Genomic DNA, 16,724 nt, shown 5'->3' on the forward strand with positions numbered 1-16,724 from the left:
CCCCTTGATCTTGGAATGATGGTGACAGCAGCAGTGGCTCTGGCTGGAGAGGACCATCCTGTTTTGGAGCAGTCCCGTTCCTGCTGTTCCCTTACATCCAGGTCCTGCTGCTCATGTGGGCGTCCTGGGTTGCAGCTAAGCCAGATCCCTGAATGGAAATGGCATTTCATTCATGCCAGCCTACAGCCCGATGAGAATATCTTGAGGGGGTGGGAGTGGGGTTTTCCAGATAGCCCTGTGGTCCATCTTTCTATTCCAGTATCTCCATAGTCTGAGATCCTGTTGAAAGGTACTGCAGAAGAGCATTTGGGCTGGTTCATGAGGGCAGATAGACTCTTCTATTTTGGGAAGGCTCAGCCATGCTTTTACCTTTGTGTCTGGATCTGCAGAATATTGGTTCCTGCTGTCCCCTACCAGAGCCAGGTTGAGGCGGTGGTACCTGTTCTCCTGGCAAGGCAGTGCTTTAATTCATGCCTTTGCTGGGGAACCAGCTTGAACTTTTTCATGTGAAAGCTTCTGCTCCTGTGAAAAGTGCCTGAGAAAATAGGCAAGAGGCCCACGCTGAGATGTGGCCTGCTTTTCCCATTGCTGAGCCCACGTGCCACTGCCCGTGGGCAGGGACAGGCAGACCGTGGCACGCGCGGGGCCGGGGGTGAGCAAGAAGAGGAGCAGATGGGCTGTGTGGGATGTGAGTGGCACCAGTGCAGCGCTCCAGGAGGGTTTCCAGCCTGGCAGGCTGCTGGGGAGAGGCTGGAAAGGGGTCACCCTGGGAATGGCCCCACATATCCCACACCTGTGTCTGTACAGTGCTTCACACCCGGGGGAGTTACTTGACTTGGCTATGGGGTGGAGGGAGCTCTGTGGGGCTGCCTGGGATTTGGGGTGTGGGAAGGAGCATCTGCCCATCCCAGGAAGGAGGAGGGCTGGTTTTGTGCCATCACAGCTGGGCTGTGGGTGGAACAGGGTAACACTGTGGCTCTGGGCTCTACGTCTCCTTGGGACAGCTCTAGTCTCTGGTTCCCCAAGGGTGCTGCTTGTCACACATCCCTGAGTAGCAGGGGAAGGTACCAAGGACCTGAATGTGAGTGGGTTGGCAGTGGGGTGCATAAGAGACCCCCCTCATCCCCTGCAATTGCATGTAGCATCCCCTCTGGCAAGCCAGATGAGCACCCTCCTTCCCCTGGCTCTTATCCCACCTTCCTTATTCGTCTTTTAGCAGCCACGTAATCTCCTTTCCTTGCTTCCTTTACAGCCTTTTGTCCAACACAAAGCCAACTCCACCGGAAAGAAGGAGCTGTGGGAGTGGGAAGCAGGTGGTTCTTCCTGCCCTGGCTCCTTAAACCTGGTTAGCAGCCCCTGAGTTGGGTCACCTTGGGGATGATGCAAGGGCTGGAGGCCAGCAATGCCCCCCCAGTGGATATGGAGCTGGGTAGGAGGCACAGCATCAGACTCCCAGCTGCAGTGGGGCTGGCAGTAGAGACTGCGCTGCATTGCCCACACTTGGGCAATGCTCTGGGAGCTCAGCAATCCCTGCCATGCCCTAGCTCCACACCTGGATACTGCCCCTGAGCCCTATACCCTTGGTGGAAATTCGGGTGCCTAGTCCAGGTGTTGTGATGGAGGTGAGGGTTTTTCCTGCAGTCACTGATGGTTCAAGTGGTTTTATGGTGGAAAGTCACCCTGTGTGTGTGGAAGTGGCTTGTGGTGGAGCACGTCCTGCCCACGCTCTGCAGGGAGCCCGGGCAGCTGGAGCTGGGAACCACCAGGCACTCCCATCCAGTCCAATGCCTGGCAGGAATGGGGTCAGCAGCCTGGCAGGCAGTGACTGGATGTCAGGGAGCTGAAAGGAGGCAGGAAGCATCAGCCACAGGACCCAGGGCTTTCTCTGCTGCACGTCTGGGAGGCAGTGCTATCACCTCGAGCTGGTGCCACAGGGCTGGGGCTGCCAAGGCATGCCAGGAGGCCAGTACGGGTGCCTCCATCTGTGTTGCTTCCAGCCCTGCCAAGAAACGTGAAATGGCACTTCTGTTTCACAGCAGTGGCAGCCACTGGGGGCCTCATTGAGCACCTGCTGTTGGCACTGATGCTCTCCCTGAGTCCCCATCCCAGCATGAGGGACTATGTCACTGGTAAGGTTGGGGATGTGCCCATCCCTGGCTGTTGCTGCTGGCTCTCAGTTGCCAAAGCCCAGGGGATGCTGCTTTGTGTGCTGCCTGTGCCATGGTCCAGGTGTTTCAGGGGAGCAGAGACACACTGGGCTGGGTACACACAGTGGGGATGGTCTTGTGAGACAACGGTTGTGGTGACCACTGTCACCGTAGTGCAGAGATGTTGGGGGACAGGTGTCCTGCTTGGCAGCCGTCCTGTGGGTGAGCCCAAGGCAAGTGTGCAAGAGTGGCATGCTCCTCTTCTTCTGCTGTTCCTGCAGCTGCTGCTATGGGAAGATGAGGCTGTCTCTGGAGGGACAGTGTCTCTCCCTGGGAAGAAAGACAGGTTGTCATTACTGAGATGACTTTGTCTGCCTCTGTGCACAGCCTAGCTTTGAGAAAGTGGTGCCCTGTCAGGGCAGGTGGAAGGAGGATGGTGCTGTCCCCATTCCTCACGAGCTGCCTGGGACACAGCTGCGATCCTGGCATCTGAGCAGATGGAGCACCCCCAGCACACTGCCTAGGGCAGGGGCTCCACCAAGGGTCCCCTGCCGAGACCTGGGGGGACAGGGGAAGAGCAGGAAGGGGGGTAAGCCAACCTTGCTGGGCAAACAGCCCTGCTGGGGTGTGAGGCTCCATCCTCGCCTGTCACCACATATCTGGTCACCATGACAACAGACAGGGAGGCAGGCGGAGCGGGCTGGCAGCCCTGGGGGGGAGCGGGTGGAGGCCATGGGCACGGGCTGGCACACAGGGGCACCCTGTGGGTGAGAGGAGGCAGCTGTCAGGATGCGTGGCCTGTGTGATACGGAGGGAGGCTGGGCCGTGCTCAGCCAAGGCACTGTGAGCTCCCCACCGTCCTGCTCCCGACCAAATACCCGTGGGAGGCACACAGCAGGTTTGTCTGGGGATGTGGGCACTGCAGCGTGGCCGGGCAGCCCCTGTGCCAGCCCCTGTGCCAGCCCCTGTGCCAGCCCCTGTGCCAGCCCGTGCCGCGGGTTTGGCATGGCAAGCTCTGGCTGGTGGTGAGCTCGGGTGAGTCATGCTGCTGCCCGGAGCCATGCCAGGCAGCACTGGCAGCTGGGTCTGCAGCCAGGCCACTGCTGGGCCGGTGGCCTCCTGGGAGTGGCAGAGAACCGGATGGGGCTACAGTAAGGCTGTGCCCCAGCACGAGTGGGTGGCAGCCACCCTCCCTGCAGTCAGCACAAGGGATGTGTTCCCTGCCCTGGGCACCTTTGGGGGCAAAGGGAAGTGGGGGGGTGCAGACCCCTCTCTAATTGTCCCATCCTTGGCTGGCTGCTGAGCCCTGGGGAACGAGGTGAGCAGTCTCCAGGAGCAGGGGCACCCCCCGCCCTCCCCGGCCCACGCGCCCACTCGCGCCAGCAGCTCTTGGCATGCAGGGAGTGTGTTCCTGGCAGCCCGGCCCTCTCCCATCTGGTATTTATCTCCTTCCCGAAATCCCTCCTGCTGCGGGGGGGATGCCCGATGCTCGGGGGGGTAAGGGGGGAATCTGGGCCCCACTGCTCACTCTGCAGCCCAGGGAAGAGGCTGGGGGGGTGGAGGAAGAGAACTTCCCCACACATCTCCACTCCAAAAATGCATGTGGGTCTCAGGAAGCCTTACTGGGTCCTCGGGGGCCTCCTGTCTGGTTTTGAGTCCTGGGGGCAACCCTGCCAAGGTACCTTTGCCCCAGGCAAGCTCTGAGCCTGGCTGCAAATTCTGGCCACTGCCCTGGTGAGGGGGCACATCATGCCCCTCCAATCCCAACACTGCTACCTGGCTGACAGTGGCCTGCCAGCACTGTCCCCCACCCCCAAACCCTGGGTGCCCCAAAGCTGCAGGAGCCAGGAGAGCCTGTATGTTGCCTGGGCAACTGCAGCCAGGCAGTGATGGGGAGCAGTCCAGGGGAGCAGTTGCCATGGAGACCCGAGGAGCACAATCACCTTGGCAACGGTCCTGTGTGTCCTGCCACCCCCATCCAGGGCTGCATCTGGAGGAGATGCACCTGGGCTCTATTGTGAACCTGGGCCAGCTCCTTGGATGAGGAAGGAGGGGAGGCAGTGGTGCCCACCCTCCAAGGGGAGAGCCTTGGCTCCCAGCACCCACCCAGCCCCCAGCTTAACGGCGCGAAGGAAGAGGTGAGGCCAAGCTTGGCTCCTTGGCTTTATCACTCCACACACCACTGCAAGTCATTCCCACACCCGGTCCTGTCCAGGACGTGAGCAGGAAAGCCGGGTGTAGTGGGGCTGGACACAAGGGCAGGCTCTGTGGCACCCTAAAGCTGTTCTCCCTGCAGAGAGTGACAGACAGCCATACCCCTCATCTTGGTGATAGAGCAGCTGGCAAAGGGACTCATCACTGCCCACCCCTGGGTGTCCCTAGTGTTGTCTGGGCAGTGGCTGTAGGTACATGGATTGGGGTGGCAGGACAAAGGTGGGGCACCAAGGTGTATCACTGCAGTGAGTCAGGGGGGTTTGGATCTCTGCCACTCTGCTGTGCCTGCTGTGTCCCACCAGCCCTGGTCTTGCTCTCATGATCCTCCCCCTAAATCCACACACTGGAAAAAAAACCACAATGGAGAAATCCTGCATGGCTTTTGGGGGGTCATGGCTCAGAAAGAGACACAAGTCCAATAACTGGCAGCCAAAGTAGTGCCCCAGTGTGGGGTTGGGGTCTCAGCTCCTCAGCCCAGGCATTGTGTAGATTTTCCTCAAGCCTTCATATTTAGGGGGGTCTTTCTGGCAGACAAAGGGAGGATGAGAAGGCTGTAACGGCTCCCCTCCCCAAAAGAGATTGAAGGGCACACCAAGACCCCTCCCTTCCGAAAGGAATTGCACAGCTGCAGATGAGGAGACAGCTGAGATTTCTGCAGGCTCCAGGCTTGACCCAGTTCACACTGCCCCTCCGTGGGCACCCCCAGGTGCTCTCAGGCCTGGTAGAGGGGCACCACGCGGTCAATGGGACCCCGGCAGATGGGGCAGAGACGGGTGGGCAAGGCTTGGAAGCAGCGAAAGCAGCAGCAGATGTGGCCGCAGCTCAGGAGGACGCACTCGCGGGGCCGACACAGGCAGACCACGCAGGACTCCTCGGGCGCCCGGTCCCCGGCCTCCTCCCCATCCAGCTCCTTGTCCTGCTGCTGCTTGGAGCGGGCGCGGCGGTAGGCGCGGCACAGGACGTGCAGGACGACGGCCAGCCCCGCTGCCGCAAACAGCAACGCTGCCCCCTTCCAAAGCCCGCTGGCCGACTCCAGCTCCGACAGCACGGTCTGCCAGTCCCCCAGGCACAGGAAAAACTCACCTCCCTGGGCCGGTGGCTGGAGGTGCAGGGAGCCGTCGGGTTGCAGGGACAGCTCCCCGATGCCAGTCAGCCCAGCCCCCACCCGCAGCATCTCCTCCGTCTCCAGGATGCCCTTGGGCTTCTCCCCGATCAGGTACTGGCCCAGCAGGTCGCGGAAACCGTGGGTTGGCTGCTGGAACCGCTCGTACACCATCTCCAGGGGCAGGCAGACGGCTTGGAGCGGGCTGTCCACACTCACCTGGGTCACGTCCTCAGGGAGGGGCGAGGCCAGCAGGAAGGGGACGGTGTAGATCTGCTCTGAGAGCACCCGCTCGCTCTCGCTCCTGCAAGTGGAGAGGGTTGGGGTGTGGAGAATCAGTAAGGTTGACTTCTAAAATGATCATGTTCGACCTAGGACTGAGTATCAGCCTGTCAACTAGACCATGGCACTAAATGCCATGTCCAGTCTTAAACACCACCAAGGATGTCAATTCCACCGCCTCCCTGGTGGTGGAGCCTCCTGCTCCCTGGACAGCTCATTCCAATGTCTAATCATCTCTATGTGAGGCAGTTCTTCCTGATCTCTAACTAAAACCTCCCCCGGTGCAGCTTTAGGCCATTTCCTCTTGTTTTGTCACTGGCTGCCTGGGAGAAGAGGACGATCCCCAGCTGGCTACAACCTCCTTTCAGGGGTCACCCCAGAGTCTCCTCCAGGCTAAACATCCCCAGGTCCCTCAGCTGCTCCTCATCACACGCTCCAGCCCTTCACCAGCTCTGCTGCCCTTCTCTGGACTTGCTCCAGCAGCTCGGTGGCCTTCCTGAGTTGAGGGACCCAGAACTGGACACAGGACTCAGAGGTGTGGCCTCACCAGTGCCAGTACAAGGGGATGATCACTGCACTTTTCCTGCTGACCACAACACAGAGAAGCTCTGAGCTCTTGCTACTGAGCTAAGCATAGAGACTGAAGTCTTTAACCAAGTTATTTTCTGCTTCTCATGTGACCCCAGATGATGGGTGTCTGGATTCACTGCTGCAAGCCCTCTCCTACGGTCCCTTCCCATCACTCACCAGCTTCGGGCCAAGCTGTTCCAGATCAGCCGATGTTCCTTCAGCAGCAGTTTCTGGATCACGCCCTGCAGCCCCTCATGGTAGTGGCTGGTCAGTGCAGCCTGCGCTGGCAGCACTATGCCTAAGGACAAGGGATGTGTCACAGCCAGAAGAAGAGATCCTGGCCCTTGTCACCTGTGCAGGGCCACAGGGTGTCCTTACCTTCCAGAGCAACATAAGGCAGGCACCTCCCCTCAGCTGCAGACACCAGGGCCGGCAAATTGTCATCAACCTGGAGCTTTGGGGCCTCCTGGAAGAGCATGGACTGAGTGTGAGCATGGGCAGGGACAGGCTCTGTGGGCAAGAATGGCTCTGTGGAGATCTCTGGCAGGATGAAGCCTGCTCAGTTCTGCGTGTCACAAAGTCACCAGAGGATGGAGCAGGCTGCAGGCATCACTGTGTGCACCCAAATCAACGTGTGGAGGGCAGTGTGGAAGGGAGAATGGGCAGGAAAGAGCATCTGAGAGACAGGGCTACCTGTATGCGTGCAACAACTCTGGCTTTCCTCCTGTACAGGTAGTAGAAGAGGCCAGAGAAGGCGAGGCTGGAGCCCAGACACAGCAGCTCCCCCGGAGTGATGGGTTTGTCCATGGTGCCAGGCTTGGGCGACAACGCCTGCAAGGTGAGCATGTTGTCTGGGGAATGGGGCCGTGTCACCCATGACAGGGACATCCCACTGCCTCTGTTGTGAAGGCAGGGCTGTCCATGGATTCCTGCCCCCAAGGCGGCGCTGTCTCATTACCCCGACCCCAAGGCAGGGATGCTCCTCCTCCCCTGTCCCCACGCTCTGCCGCCCCAGGGCCAAGCCTGCCCACGGCCCCAGCGGTGGTAATTCACCTCCAGGAACCACAGGTGCCCGGCACCCGGCTCGACCCTGCATCCCGGGCCCAGCCGGGGCCCAGTCCCGCACCCGGGATCGGGCCGAGGCCCAGCACCCGTGACCCAGCCCAGGGCCTGGTCCAGGCTCCCACCCAGGTCCAGCCCCGCGATCTGTCCCGGCCCAGCCCCCGGCTCGGTCCCGGCCCGGCCCCGCCGCCGCGCCTGGCCCCGACGCCCCCGTACCCCCGAGGCGCCCAGGCCCGGACCCTGGCCCTACCGCGCTTCCTGTTGGGAAATGTAGTCCAGCCCTCGCGGTGAGGCTGCGGGCCTCCCGTGACCGAACTACCCTTCCCAGCATCCCTCACGCTGAACTACAGCTCCTGTCATGCCCTGCGTCGTCCGCGGGCAGAACCACGACTCCCAACAGCCTTTGCGAGCGCTTCTGTCCGTAGTCGAGCTGTCCCGCGGGGTCCCGGTACCGGGGAGCTCGGGAGACTCCGGGGTGGGGCTGGGGCCGCGTTGTGCGGGGCGGGACCGGCCGGGGCGGGCCCCGGAAGCTCGGAGTGGAGGCTCGGGAGAGGCTGGGATCACTCGCGCTGAAGGCAGCGGGACCCCCGGGCTGGGATTTGCCGGGGACTCCCGTGGCTCTGACTCGTCCCCACCAGCCCTGCTGTGTTCTTCCCCACGCCTCTGTTTCCCTCATTCAGGGAATGTCCATCCGGACATCTCATCCCCCGCTCCTCTCCCTCGGGATGTCTCGCCTCCCACGCGTCCCCAGCCTTGGAGTCACCCTCCCCCAGCGGTCCAGATCCCACCTCTCCCCCCGCCCCGACACTGCCAAGGACTCGGAGCTGCTGGAGTAAGTGGAAACTGCTTTTAATCGTTAAATAAACTCGGCGACAGCCACCCACAGCTGAAGGCACCAGAGTCCCCGCTGCCGCCCGCTGGTCCCAGCAGAGGTGGATGCGGAAGCCAAGCTGGGGTGGGAGGGAACGAGGGAAGCGCGGAGCCGGGTGGCCCCCAGCCTCCATCTCCGGCAAGTTTGGGGGGCAGGAGCAGGGGGATCTTGGCTCTAGTGCTTTCCCTGGGGCCCCTTTGACCTGCCCGCCTGAGGGGGGGGCCGCAGCGCAGGGGAGACTGAGCTGTGCCCGACTCAAGCACATCAGGGTTGGGGGGCAGAGCTGCGTTTTGGGGGTGCTACAGCCTCTCTGCCGGCCGTGTCCAGCCCCAAGCTGGGGATGGGGCTGCGGTGGGCGCCTGGTGTGGGGCCGTGTGTGCCGGGGAGGGTGCAGAGGTGGGGTGTGCAGTGTGAGCACAGGAGGGGGACTGCTCTCTGCCCGTGGCCAGCTCCGGCAGCCACTGAGGTCTGGGGAGGGGGGGGCACAGCAGAGCATCATCCCCTCTGTCCCCAGCACCCTCCCCGTCCCTACCACACCTCACAGTGCTTGCCGGGGTTCATGGGGGAGCCCAGGGGGCAGCCGAAGTGTTCGACAAAGTCCCGGGAGTTGCTGAGGGTGCCGATGACACGGTACTTGTCGGGGCTGTGGGGGTCGGTCACCAGCCCTTCGTGGGAGCTCTCGGGCGTCCGGACGGAGCACCACACCTGACGGAGCGGGAGCAGCCTCAGGAATGAGGATGGGTGCGGGATGGGGAGCTGTGGGGTGGCTCCGAGGAGCCAGGGAGGGACGAGAAGCCCATCATCTCGCTCCGTCCTACCTGTGCAAAGCCCACGAAGAAGAGCTGGTGGTTGGTGAGCCCCAGGGCTGGCAGGTGCTTCTCCTCCCCGTTCTTCTGCAGCCAGGACTTGTAAGCCTGCGGGAGAGCTGGCCTGAAGCTCCGGGAAGGGACAGACAGGCACGGGGGGTCGTGTCCCCTCCGGATGGCGGCACTCACGTTGTAGGCTGCCTTGAGCCCGCCGTTGTCAGCGATGTTCTCGCCCAGCGTCTGCCGCCCGTTGACCTTCTCGCTGTGGACGGTGTAGCGGCCGTACTGCTCCGTCATGCACGCCGTCCGGTTCTTGAAGGCCTCTAGGGAGGAGTTCTGCCACCATGGCCGCAGGTTTCCCTCTTTGTCGTACTCCCGTCCTGCAGGACCGAGCCGTGGGTTGGGGTGGGACCAGGGGAAGCCGTTCCCCTGCAGCCCCTCTGCTGCAGGGGTTCCCGAGGCAGAACGGGGTGTGGTGGGGGAATGGGCACCGGGGGATGCCAGGGGGCCCTGGTACCTTGGGTCCACACCCAGGGGGAAGGTGTTCCCCAGCCCCTGCTGTGGGCAGGCTCTGCCTTGGGCTCAGCCATGCACTTGGGTCCCCAGGCATCCTCCAGTGCATTCTTGCTATCCCAGCCCAGATCTGTGACCCCAAATTCCCTCAATGACCCCATGTCAGCACTGGGGCTGTGGTGAAGGTGCAAAGCAGAGTGGATGGGAGAGGGACCCATCCCATGCCCTGGAGGGAGGAGTATGAGAAGGGGGCTGGGGCTGCAGACACTGTGTCCTCACCAAGCGGATGGAGCGAAAGCTGCACAGAGAAGCCGGGGGGAGGTATCAGCAGGTGCCACCTGGGGAGACAGGACGATAGAAGGGGGTGGCCAGGGGGGCACGAGCACACATGATGCAATGGATGGCAAAGCGGGACCCCTGTGCACCCAGGGCACCTCTTCCCCATGCCAAGGGCAGGGGCTGGGGGGGACAGGAAGGTGACAGGGGTCAGGGCCAACGGTGCCTGTAAGCTCTCACCTTGGTCATCAAATGCATGGGTCAGCTCGTGCCCCATCACCACGCCGATGCCACCAAAATTAAGGGCTCTGTGAGAAAGAACCAGGTAAGTACAGGATGTGTTAATGATGCCGTTGCAGCCCACCCCATCTCTGTCTGGGCACCCAATGAAACTCTGCTCCAGCTGGGACCCAGCTGGGAATCACTCCTGTTGGGGACACTGGTGGCCCTAAGGGGACTCAGGCTATCTTGACTGCAGGATGTAAAGCCTTGAGGGACACTCAAGCCCTTCAGGGCTTTTATTTGTCACTGTTGGGGTGCTCTGTGGCATGCTGGCCCTGATCCAACCCATGCCTCCAGGAGGTGCCCCCCATGCCAAACTCACTTGGGATGGTTGCGGGCGTAGAAGGGAGCCTGGAGGATCCCAGCAGGAAAGACGATCCCATTCTTGGTGGGCAGGTAATAGGCATTGACAGTCTGTGGGGTCATGCTCCACCTGGGGCAGGGAGGTGGGACAGGGGACAGGCAGGGGTGTGTTCCTCTCACCCCAGCCCCAGCACCTTGCTGTGCCATTGCCCACCACAGGGCCCTGCCCAAGGTTGACATTTTTGCCCCCATCCTGTTACCAAGGACCTTACCTGGGGATAAGATACAGCTACTACAGGTAATCTGTGCCACCACAGGTGACCTACAGTGCTGTGCTACCCCATGAGGGTGACATCCTCCCCATGAAACAATGCCATCCAGGCACCACATCCTTCCCCCCTCGCCCCCTCGCCCACCCCTTACTGGTCACGGTTGGGGGGTTTCCGGAGCTGGTCAGCCATCACTTTGGCAGAGAAGTTGTAGAAGTTGAGCATATTTTGGAAGAAGGAGTCCTCAGAGACCTCGTACTGGTGAGGAAAAGGAGGGATGAGGACAGGACCACTAGGGTGGTCACACTCTGGCCAGTATGAACTCATTACTGGGGTGGCTTTGCATAACATCCCAAATAGGGACATTGCTCTACCATGGGGCCCCCCAGAGCTTGGCATGACCAAGCCTCTTCCCACAAACTGGGGTGCTCCCTACCCCATCATAGACATCATCCAGTTCTTTGTTGTCCAGAATGAAGTCAGGGAAGCCAATCATGTCGTAGATGGCATCCGCCTGCATGGGAGAGGCCCCAGCAGTGAGTTGGGGGGGCTTATATGGATGGATAGAGTGAGGTTTCCCATCCACTTCGCTCCCTGGGGTCACCTTCTCCTTTGCAGCCTGCCTGGTCTTCTCATCCATCCAGTCCAGCTGGTCCAGGGACACCTCGAAGGCTGCACGGATCTCGCTGATCATCTCCTCAGCCTGGGGAGGGGAGGGAATGAAGAAGGCCCCCTGCCCTCCACAGTGCCTTGGTGGGAACAGGGTACAACCTCCCTGGGGCTGGGAGTCCCATATCCCAGCTCCCTGCCTTCCAGCCCTGGGGCTTGGGTGGAATTGGGATTCCCGCAGATGGTGATGGGGAGGGGATGGGGACAGAAGTATTCTCACAATGGCCTTGCTGTCCCGGTCAAAGGTGGCTTTGACGAAGAGGGAGCCCAGTGCAAAGCCCAGTGTGTCATCCGTGTTGGAGATGCAGGTTTGCCAGCGTGGCGTGCAGGACTATGGGAGTGAGATGAAGATCCGTGAGACCCTCAGCCCACTCCTCTGCTCCCCTGCCTTCACCCAGCTTGGCTCTGCCTCCTCATCAGAGGGGAGATATGCAGCAGCAAAATCCCCATCCCAAAAGATAATCCCTGGGTTCCTACTGAAGCATCCACGTCTTAGCATCCCAAGGGCATCTGAAGGGCAAAGGAGGTCCTGGCTGCTTCCAGGCTGAGGGCAGAGGGGTCTGATCCCAGGGCCCTCCGTTACCTTCCTGGTGCCATAGAGTGTCTCCAGCAGCCTCTCCTGGGCTGTCTCGAAGCGCTGGTCCAGACTGGAGGCCGTCTTCTGCACCAGGTTCCAGATCAGATAGTTGTTCAGGATGCTGCAGGAGCAGAGAGATGCTGCAGCTCACCACAGTCTATGACTTCGAGACACTGATGAGCCTAAAATGTGCCCCTGCCATGGGGGCCACAGCCAGGGATATGAAGGAGCCCCACCTCCTGTCAGTGTCATTGATGAGGTCAGAGACCTGCTGGAGGTAGGTGTCCCCATACACCACGACAGGCTCCGTGTCTGTCAGCTCCAGTGGGGCCAGGGCGTAGGACAGGTAATCCAGCCAGTCAATGGCAGGGGCCAGCAGCTGGGGGGGACACAGGAATGTGGCACCAGGGGCTTGGCATGACTCTGCTGCATCCTGCTCAGCATGGAGGGGATCTCCTGGGTCAGGAACTGTGTTTTCTGGGAAGGACTCAAAGTCCCTCACCACTCCAGATCCTTCTCTGCACCCCTCCTGGTGCTCTTAATGTTGCAGGACAAGAAGGGGACCCCTTGACCCCACAGTACAAGGCGGCAGCTTCCCCCAAACGGTAACACAACTGGGGGCATAGGCACTACTCTTCAACACCCAGTGCATGTCCCACAGCAGATGGGGCTGCCCAGGGTGTCCCAGAGTGAGGACAGCAACAGCCACAGACCCCTCAGTGGCCTCTGGACAACTCCCCGTATGTCCCAGAAGGGTCTCCCCAGGCTGCTCTGGGCCGTGCCCACCTGCAGCTCAGCGATGCTCATCTTGTGGTAGATCTTCTCGTCATCCCGCCGCTCAGCCTGGGGGACGGTGATGTTGGCCAGCTGGGTTTCAAAGTCCAGCACCTGCTGCATCTGGAGGCGGGTGGGCTCCGGGGTGCCCCCCAGCAGTGTGCCCAGCTCCACCATGTAGTCCAGGTACGCTGCCAGAACCTGTGGAGCCCCAAGCCCTGCCTCAGTGCCAACCACAGTTCATTCCACCTCCCTGGGGTGGCCACCCAACAGGCAGGATGGAGATGCCAGGTGTGTCCCAGTGCCGCTTGCACCCCATTGCCATGGGTTTCCCCTGATTGCTGTTGGCACCGTGCCCAGCTCTCAGCCTCACCCTCTCATTGGCAGTCTTGTTCAGATAGTAATCCCGGGATGGGAGGAAAAGCCCTGACTGGTCCACCTGTGGGGAGAGAGGGGCAGCATAGACATTCTGATGTCCCCTGGTGTCTGCCACCCCTGGGGGCCAAGGTGCCAACCTGGATGATGTTGCTGTTGGAGCTCTTGGAGTCTGCACCCACGTACACCGTGAAGAAGGGGGTTGCCCGGTATGTGCCTGACACGCTCTTGAGTACCTCCATGAAGCTGGTTTGGTTCCAGGAGCCAGTGATGTTCCATCCCCCAATCTGCCAGCAGACAGACCCGGCACCTCAAGGAGGGATGGGGTGTATCCCCAAGGTCTACTCCCCCCCCACTTATGTGAAGAGCTAAGTAAGTGTGCTGGGCCTGACAGCTGGGCTCACATGTGGGTGTCTGCCCACCTTGTCGATGAGCTCCATAAGGGGCTGGGAGCCCAGCTCCTCTATCCTCTGCTCCTTGAGGCAGGACAGGTAGTATCGCTGTGTCTTCCGCTCTGCCTCGCTGCTGGAGTTGAAGGTGGCGTTTTCTGCGGGAGGCTGTGGGTCAGCCCCAGTGACACAGGGGTCACCCCCTCAGTGTCTGTGGCCCCTTGGTGCCCACCTAGGAGATGCTTCATGATGGCCTGATTCTGGTCCCAGATGCTGTTGAAGGTACTCCACTTGGAGCGCCCATTGGGCAGCGGGTTCCTCTTTATCCAGCCCCCACACGAGTACTGGTAGAAGTCCTGGCATGGGTCCATCTCTATATCCAGGGCCTCCAGGATCTTGCTGGCCACCCGGACACAGGCATCCGTCAGGCACGTGCTGTGAGAGGGATCTGGCAGGGAAGGCATGCCTGGGGCTGGGCGAGTGTACTGGGGGAAACTGAGGCACGGAGTGGGGCCAAGCCCTGCCTGTACCCCAGGACGGGCAGAGCACCTGGAGCAGGCACCCTGGGCTGACCCATCACTCCTCATCCTCCCGTGTCCTCCTGGGTGTGGGGACTCCACTGCCAAGTCTCCCTACCTCTGCGGTACTGAATGGCCAGAGTGATGACGGCAACGCTGAGCAGCAGGGCCAGGGAGATGGCGACGGCGCAGAGCACCAGCTCCAGCTGGCTGCGTGAGGCCAGGCGGCTCAGCAGCGTCCCCGGCCCCTTCCGAAACCCCACCTGGGCAGGAGCAGGACCTGCCATCGCACCATGGGGGGCCAAACATCACTGCCCCCCCTTCCCTCCCCACTGGTCCCCAGTGCCTGGTGTGGCTGCAGGAGGAGGTGGGGATCAGGGCATCCCTCCCCAGCAGCCCTGGCAAGCCAGTGGTGGGTGCTGGCAGCCCCCCTCAAGCCACAAGGAAGGACGATCGTCCAGGCACACTCTGTGCCGCATTTTGGCTGACTCCCAGCACATCCCTGGGGACAGCCAGGTCTGGCTTGGCTCCCAACCCTGCTCCCACTGCCCGCTTGGTTGCAGGCAGGCCCCAGAGGGTGAGAACGGGGGCTAGAGAGGATGGAAAGGGGAAGGATGGAGGAGCCGGGGCAGACCTCACCTCCACGCTATCGGGAGAGGCGCTGCCTTCCCCCGCTGGCTCCGGCCCCTCCTCATCCTGCAGTGTGGCACGCTTGTAGTTGGGCATCTGCTAAGGGAGGGAGCGGGCTGGGACAGGGGCGTGGGGGTAGCTGTTCCCCGCCCTGTCACACCCTCTGGCTCTTATGGCAGGGTCCAGTGCCTGCTCAGTGAGTACACAGTGGGGCTGAGGCAGCCCCTGACCCCGCTCAGTGTGCCTGGCCTCCCCTAGAGGTTGGCCCCAGCCCTGTGTGGCCCTGCAGAGCACGGGGAGAGCTGCTAATGAGGGGCTTGGGGGCCGTCACCAGAGCATCTCTCTGCATAGCCATGGCATCAGCCCTGCCGACAGGTGACATATCGCCACGGAGACATGGTCCCCGTCACCAAGCAACGGTTTCCTAGTACTGCTGTCTCACCCCTCCTCCCCTGACTGGAACTTTCCATGCAGATGTGTACCAGTCTGAAACATCTGGAAGTGCTTCCAGCCCCATCCTGGCTCTGGGGGTGACCAGGATGCAGGACAGAGCGTGCAAGGGGAGAAGGGGCACTGCAGTGTGTACCAGCCAGCAGGGCAGGGTTCCCCTTACTCCTAGCCTTGCAAGGCAGCTTGCACAGATCCAGCCATGAGGGCTGCTGAGGACTCAGCCAAGAGGGAAGTGGTGGAGTTGAGCCAGCAGCATTGGAGGGGGGGTAAGCTAGAAGAAAATGCTGGCGGTTTTGGTGAAAGAGAATCAGCAATGCTGCTGGTTGTGAGCTATCCTTAGGCTTCAGAGTTAATGCCTGGGTGGGTTGCAGCTCACCCTCCAGTCTGTGCTGCAGACCAAAGTGAATGCCCAGCCTGCAGGGCTGGCGTTGCGGGCCAGGAAGGAACTAGGGTGGGAAGGATGATGGGCAGGGGGGAAAGCAAAGAGAGTGCCTCATGCCTAGCTCTGCAAACTGCCACACTGCTGGGGTGGGGAGGGGGCACCGCTAACGGCTCCAGCAGGAGAGTCGGATTGGCAGCAGTTGGCAGGAGCCCCCCACTGAGTCGGACTCCTGGAAGATGCTGGCATTAGAAGGGGTTGTTCAGCATCCTGTAGGAGCTTGGCCAGCCTGCCCCCCCCCCCCCCCTTCCCCCCAGCTCCCCTCAACATGCTCCTTTCCCCTCCTGGGTGGTCCTCATCCTGGGCAATAGCCAGCACCCTCTCTCCAGCATCTTCTGTGGCATCCTCAAGGCAGGAGCCTATTGCTGGGGCTCCTCCTACCCCCTCTGTAGGGCTGAGACCCCTGGGGACAGGGCCCCCTGCCCCCTCTAGAGGTGCTGTCTTGGGGGTCACCCTATGAGCAGCATTAGTGTACGTTTCATGCCTCAGTGGAGTGGGGTTTGTGAGGCTATGTCTGAACCACCCCAGTTCCCTCTGTCCAGCCCCAGGCAGGGGTTTGGAGAGAGTCCTTCTTCCTCCACCATGGGGGACAGGGACCCTCTAGCCACTCAGTTCCTTTAGCCCCTGCACCACGCAGCCCCTGCATCCCATAGGCTCTTGCCGCCCCCCCGTAATCCACCAGTCCCCCCCGCCCACCCTCCCTCCCTCCGGTTCCCGAAGCCCCCGCAGCCCTTCCAGATCCTTGAGTTCTCCAGCCCCCGGACTCTCCTGTGCCCCGACCCCCTCCTGTAGCCCTCGCCGAGCCCCTCGCTGGAGCCCCTCGTCCCCTCTCCTCTTGTCCCCCTCCCTGCCGCGCCGCTGCCCCGGGCACTCACGGCGTGTCCAAGCTCCTGTAGGGCCACGTTCATCCTGGCCATCCCGGGCCGCCTCCCGCCTAGCTCCGCTCCCCGCCCGGGCCGCGCCGGGCCCCCGCCGCCGCCGCAGCGCCGCCTGCCTCCACCGCCGCCATGGCCCGCACCGGGCGCCGCGCTGCCGCCAAGACCGGCACCGGGGCTGGGCAGGGCTGGGGCCGGGTGGAGATGGGGTCGCGCCGGAGGGATGGAGCCTCAGGGGCTGAGACCGGCGGCGCGCGGACCGCGGGCACGGGGCGGGGGCGACGGCGGCCGGCGGCCCGGGAGGGGCTGAAGCGGGGACCCCGGTGCCCAG

The 16,724-nt window shown here is 61.9% G+C and overlaps 2 protein-coding genes across 6 annotated transcripts; both read right to left on the reverse strand.

Annotated features, from left to right (window-relative positions):
• Nucleotides 1-4,305: 4,305 nt before the first annotated feature.
• On the reverse strand, nt 4,306-7,632 carry LOC136295133 (mitochondrial ubiquitin ligase activator of nfkb 1-A-like). Of its 3 annotated transcripts, none has more exons than XM_066193490.1 (5): nt 7,594-7,632; nt 7,009-7,146; nt 6,694-6,781; nt 6,493-6,613; nt 4,306-5,767 (listed from the first exon to the last, which is right to left on the reverse strand). In XM_066193490.1, the coding sequence occupies exons 2-5, from the start codon at nt 7,120-7,122 to the stop codon at nt 5,074-5,076; spliced, it is 1,017 nt and encodes a 338-aa protein (XP_066049587.1). In that variant the 5' UTR covers nt 7,123-7,146; nt 7,594-7,632; the 3' UTR covers nt 4,306-5,073. The 3 variants fall into 3 exon arrangements, with proteins under 3 accessions (XP_066049587.1, XP_066049586.1, XP_066049585.1); XM_066193489.1 differs by lacking the exon at nt 7,594-7,632 and having other exon boundaries at nt 4,306-5,580; nt 5,683-5,767; nt 7,009-7,366; XM_066193488.1 differs by lacking the exon at nt 7,594-7,632 and having other exon boundaries at nt 7,009-7,366.
• A 577-nt stretch (nt 7,633-8,209) lies between these two features.
• Nucleotides 8,210-16,485, reverse strand: ECE2 (endothelin converting enzyme 2). 3 transcript variants are annotated; one of them, XM_066193483.1, is made up of 19 exons: nt 16,394-16,485; nt 14,639-14,725; nt 14,118-14,262; nt 13,714-13,929; nt 13,515-13,639; nt 13,233-13,379; nt 13,091-13,156; nt 12,730-12,918; nt 12,180-12,322; nt 11,950-12,064; nt 11,587-11,697; nt 11,302-11,400; nt 11,134-11,211; nt 10,852-10,955; nt 10,448-10,558; nt 10,084-10,151; nt 9,244-9,434; nt 9,067-9,162; nt 8,210-8,953 (listed from the first exon to the last, which is right to left on the reverse strand). In XM_066193483.1, exons 1-19 carry the CDS (start codon nt 16,433-16,435, stop codon nt 8,777-8,779), a joined length of 2,310 nt encoding a protein of 769 aa, XP_066049580.1. In that variant the 5' UTR covers nt 16,436-16,485; the 3' UTR covers nt 8,210-8,776. The 3 variants fall into 3 exon arrangements, with proteins under 3 accessions (XP_066049580.1, XP_066049579.1, XP_066049581.1); XM_066193482.1 differs by having other exon boundaries at nt 14,639-14,728; nt 16,394-16,470; XM_066193484.1 differs by lacking the exons at nt 8,210-8,953; nt 9,067-9,162 and adding an exon at nt 9,847-9,905 and having other exon boundaries at nt 9,345-9,434; nt 14,639-14,728; nt 16,394-16,471.
• Nucleotides 16,486-16,724: the final 239 nt, after the last annotated feature.

The sequence above is a fragment of the Chamaea fasciata genome, unplaced genomic scaffold, assembly GCF_029207755.1.
Source record: "Chamaea fasciata isolate MVZ Bird 193981 ecotype frontalis unplaced genomic scaffold, bChaFas1.0.hap1 SCAF_11, whole genome shotgun sequence".
NCBI lineage: Eukaryota > Metazoa > Chordata > Aves > Passeriformes > Sylviidae > Chamaea > Chamaea fasciata.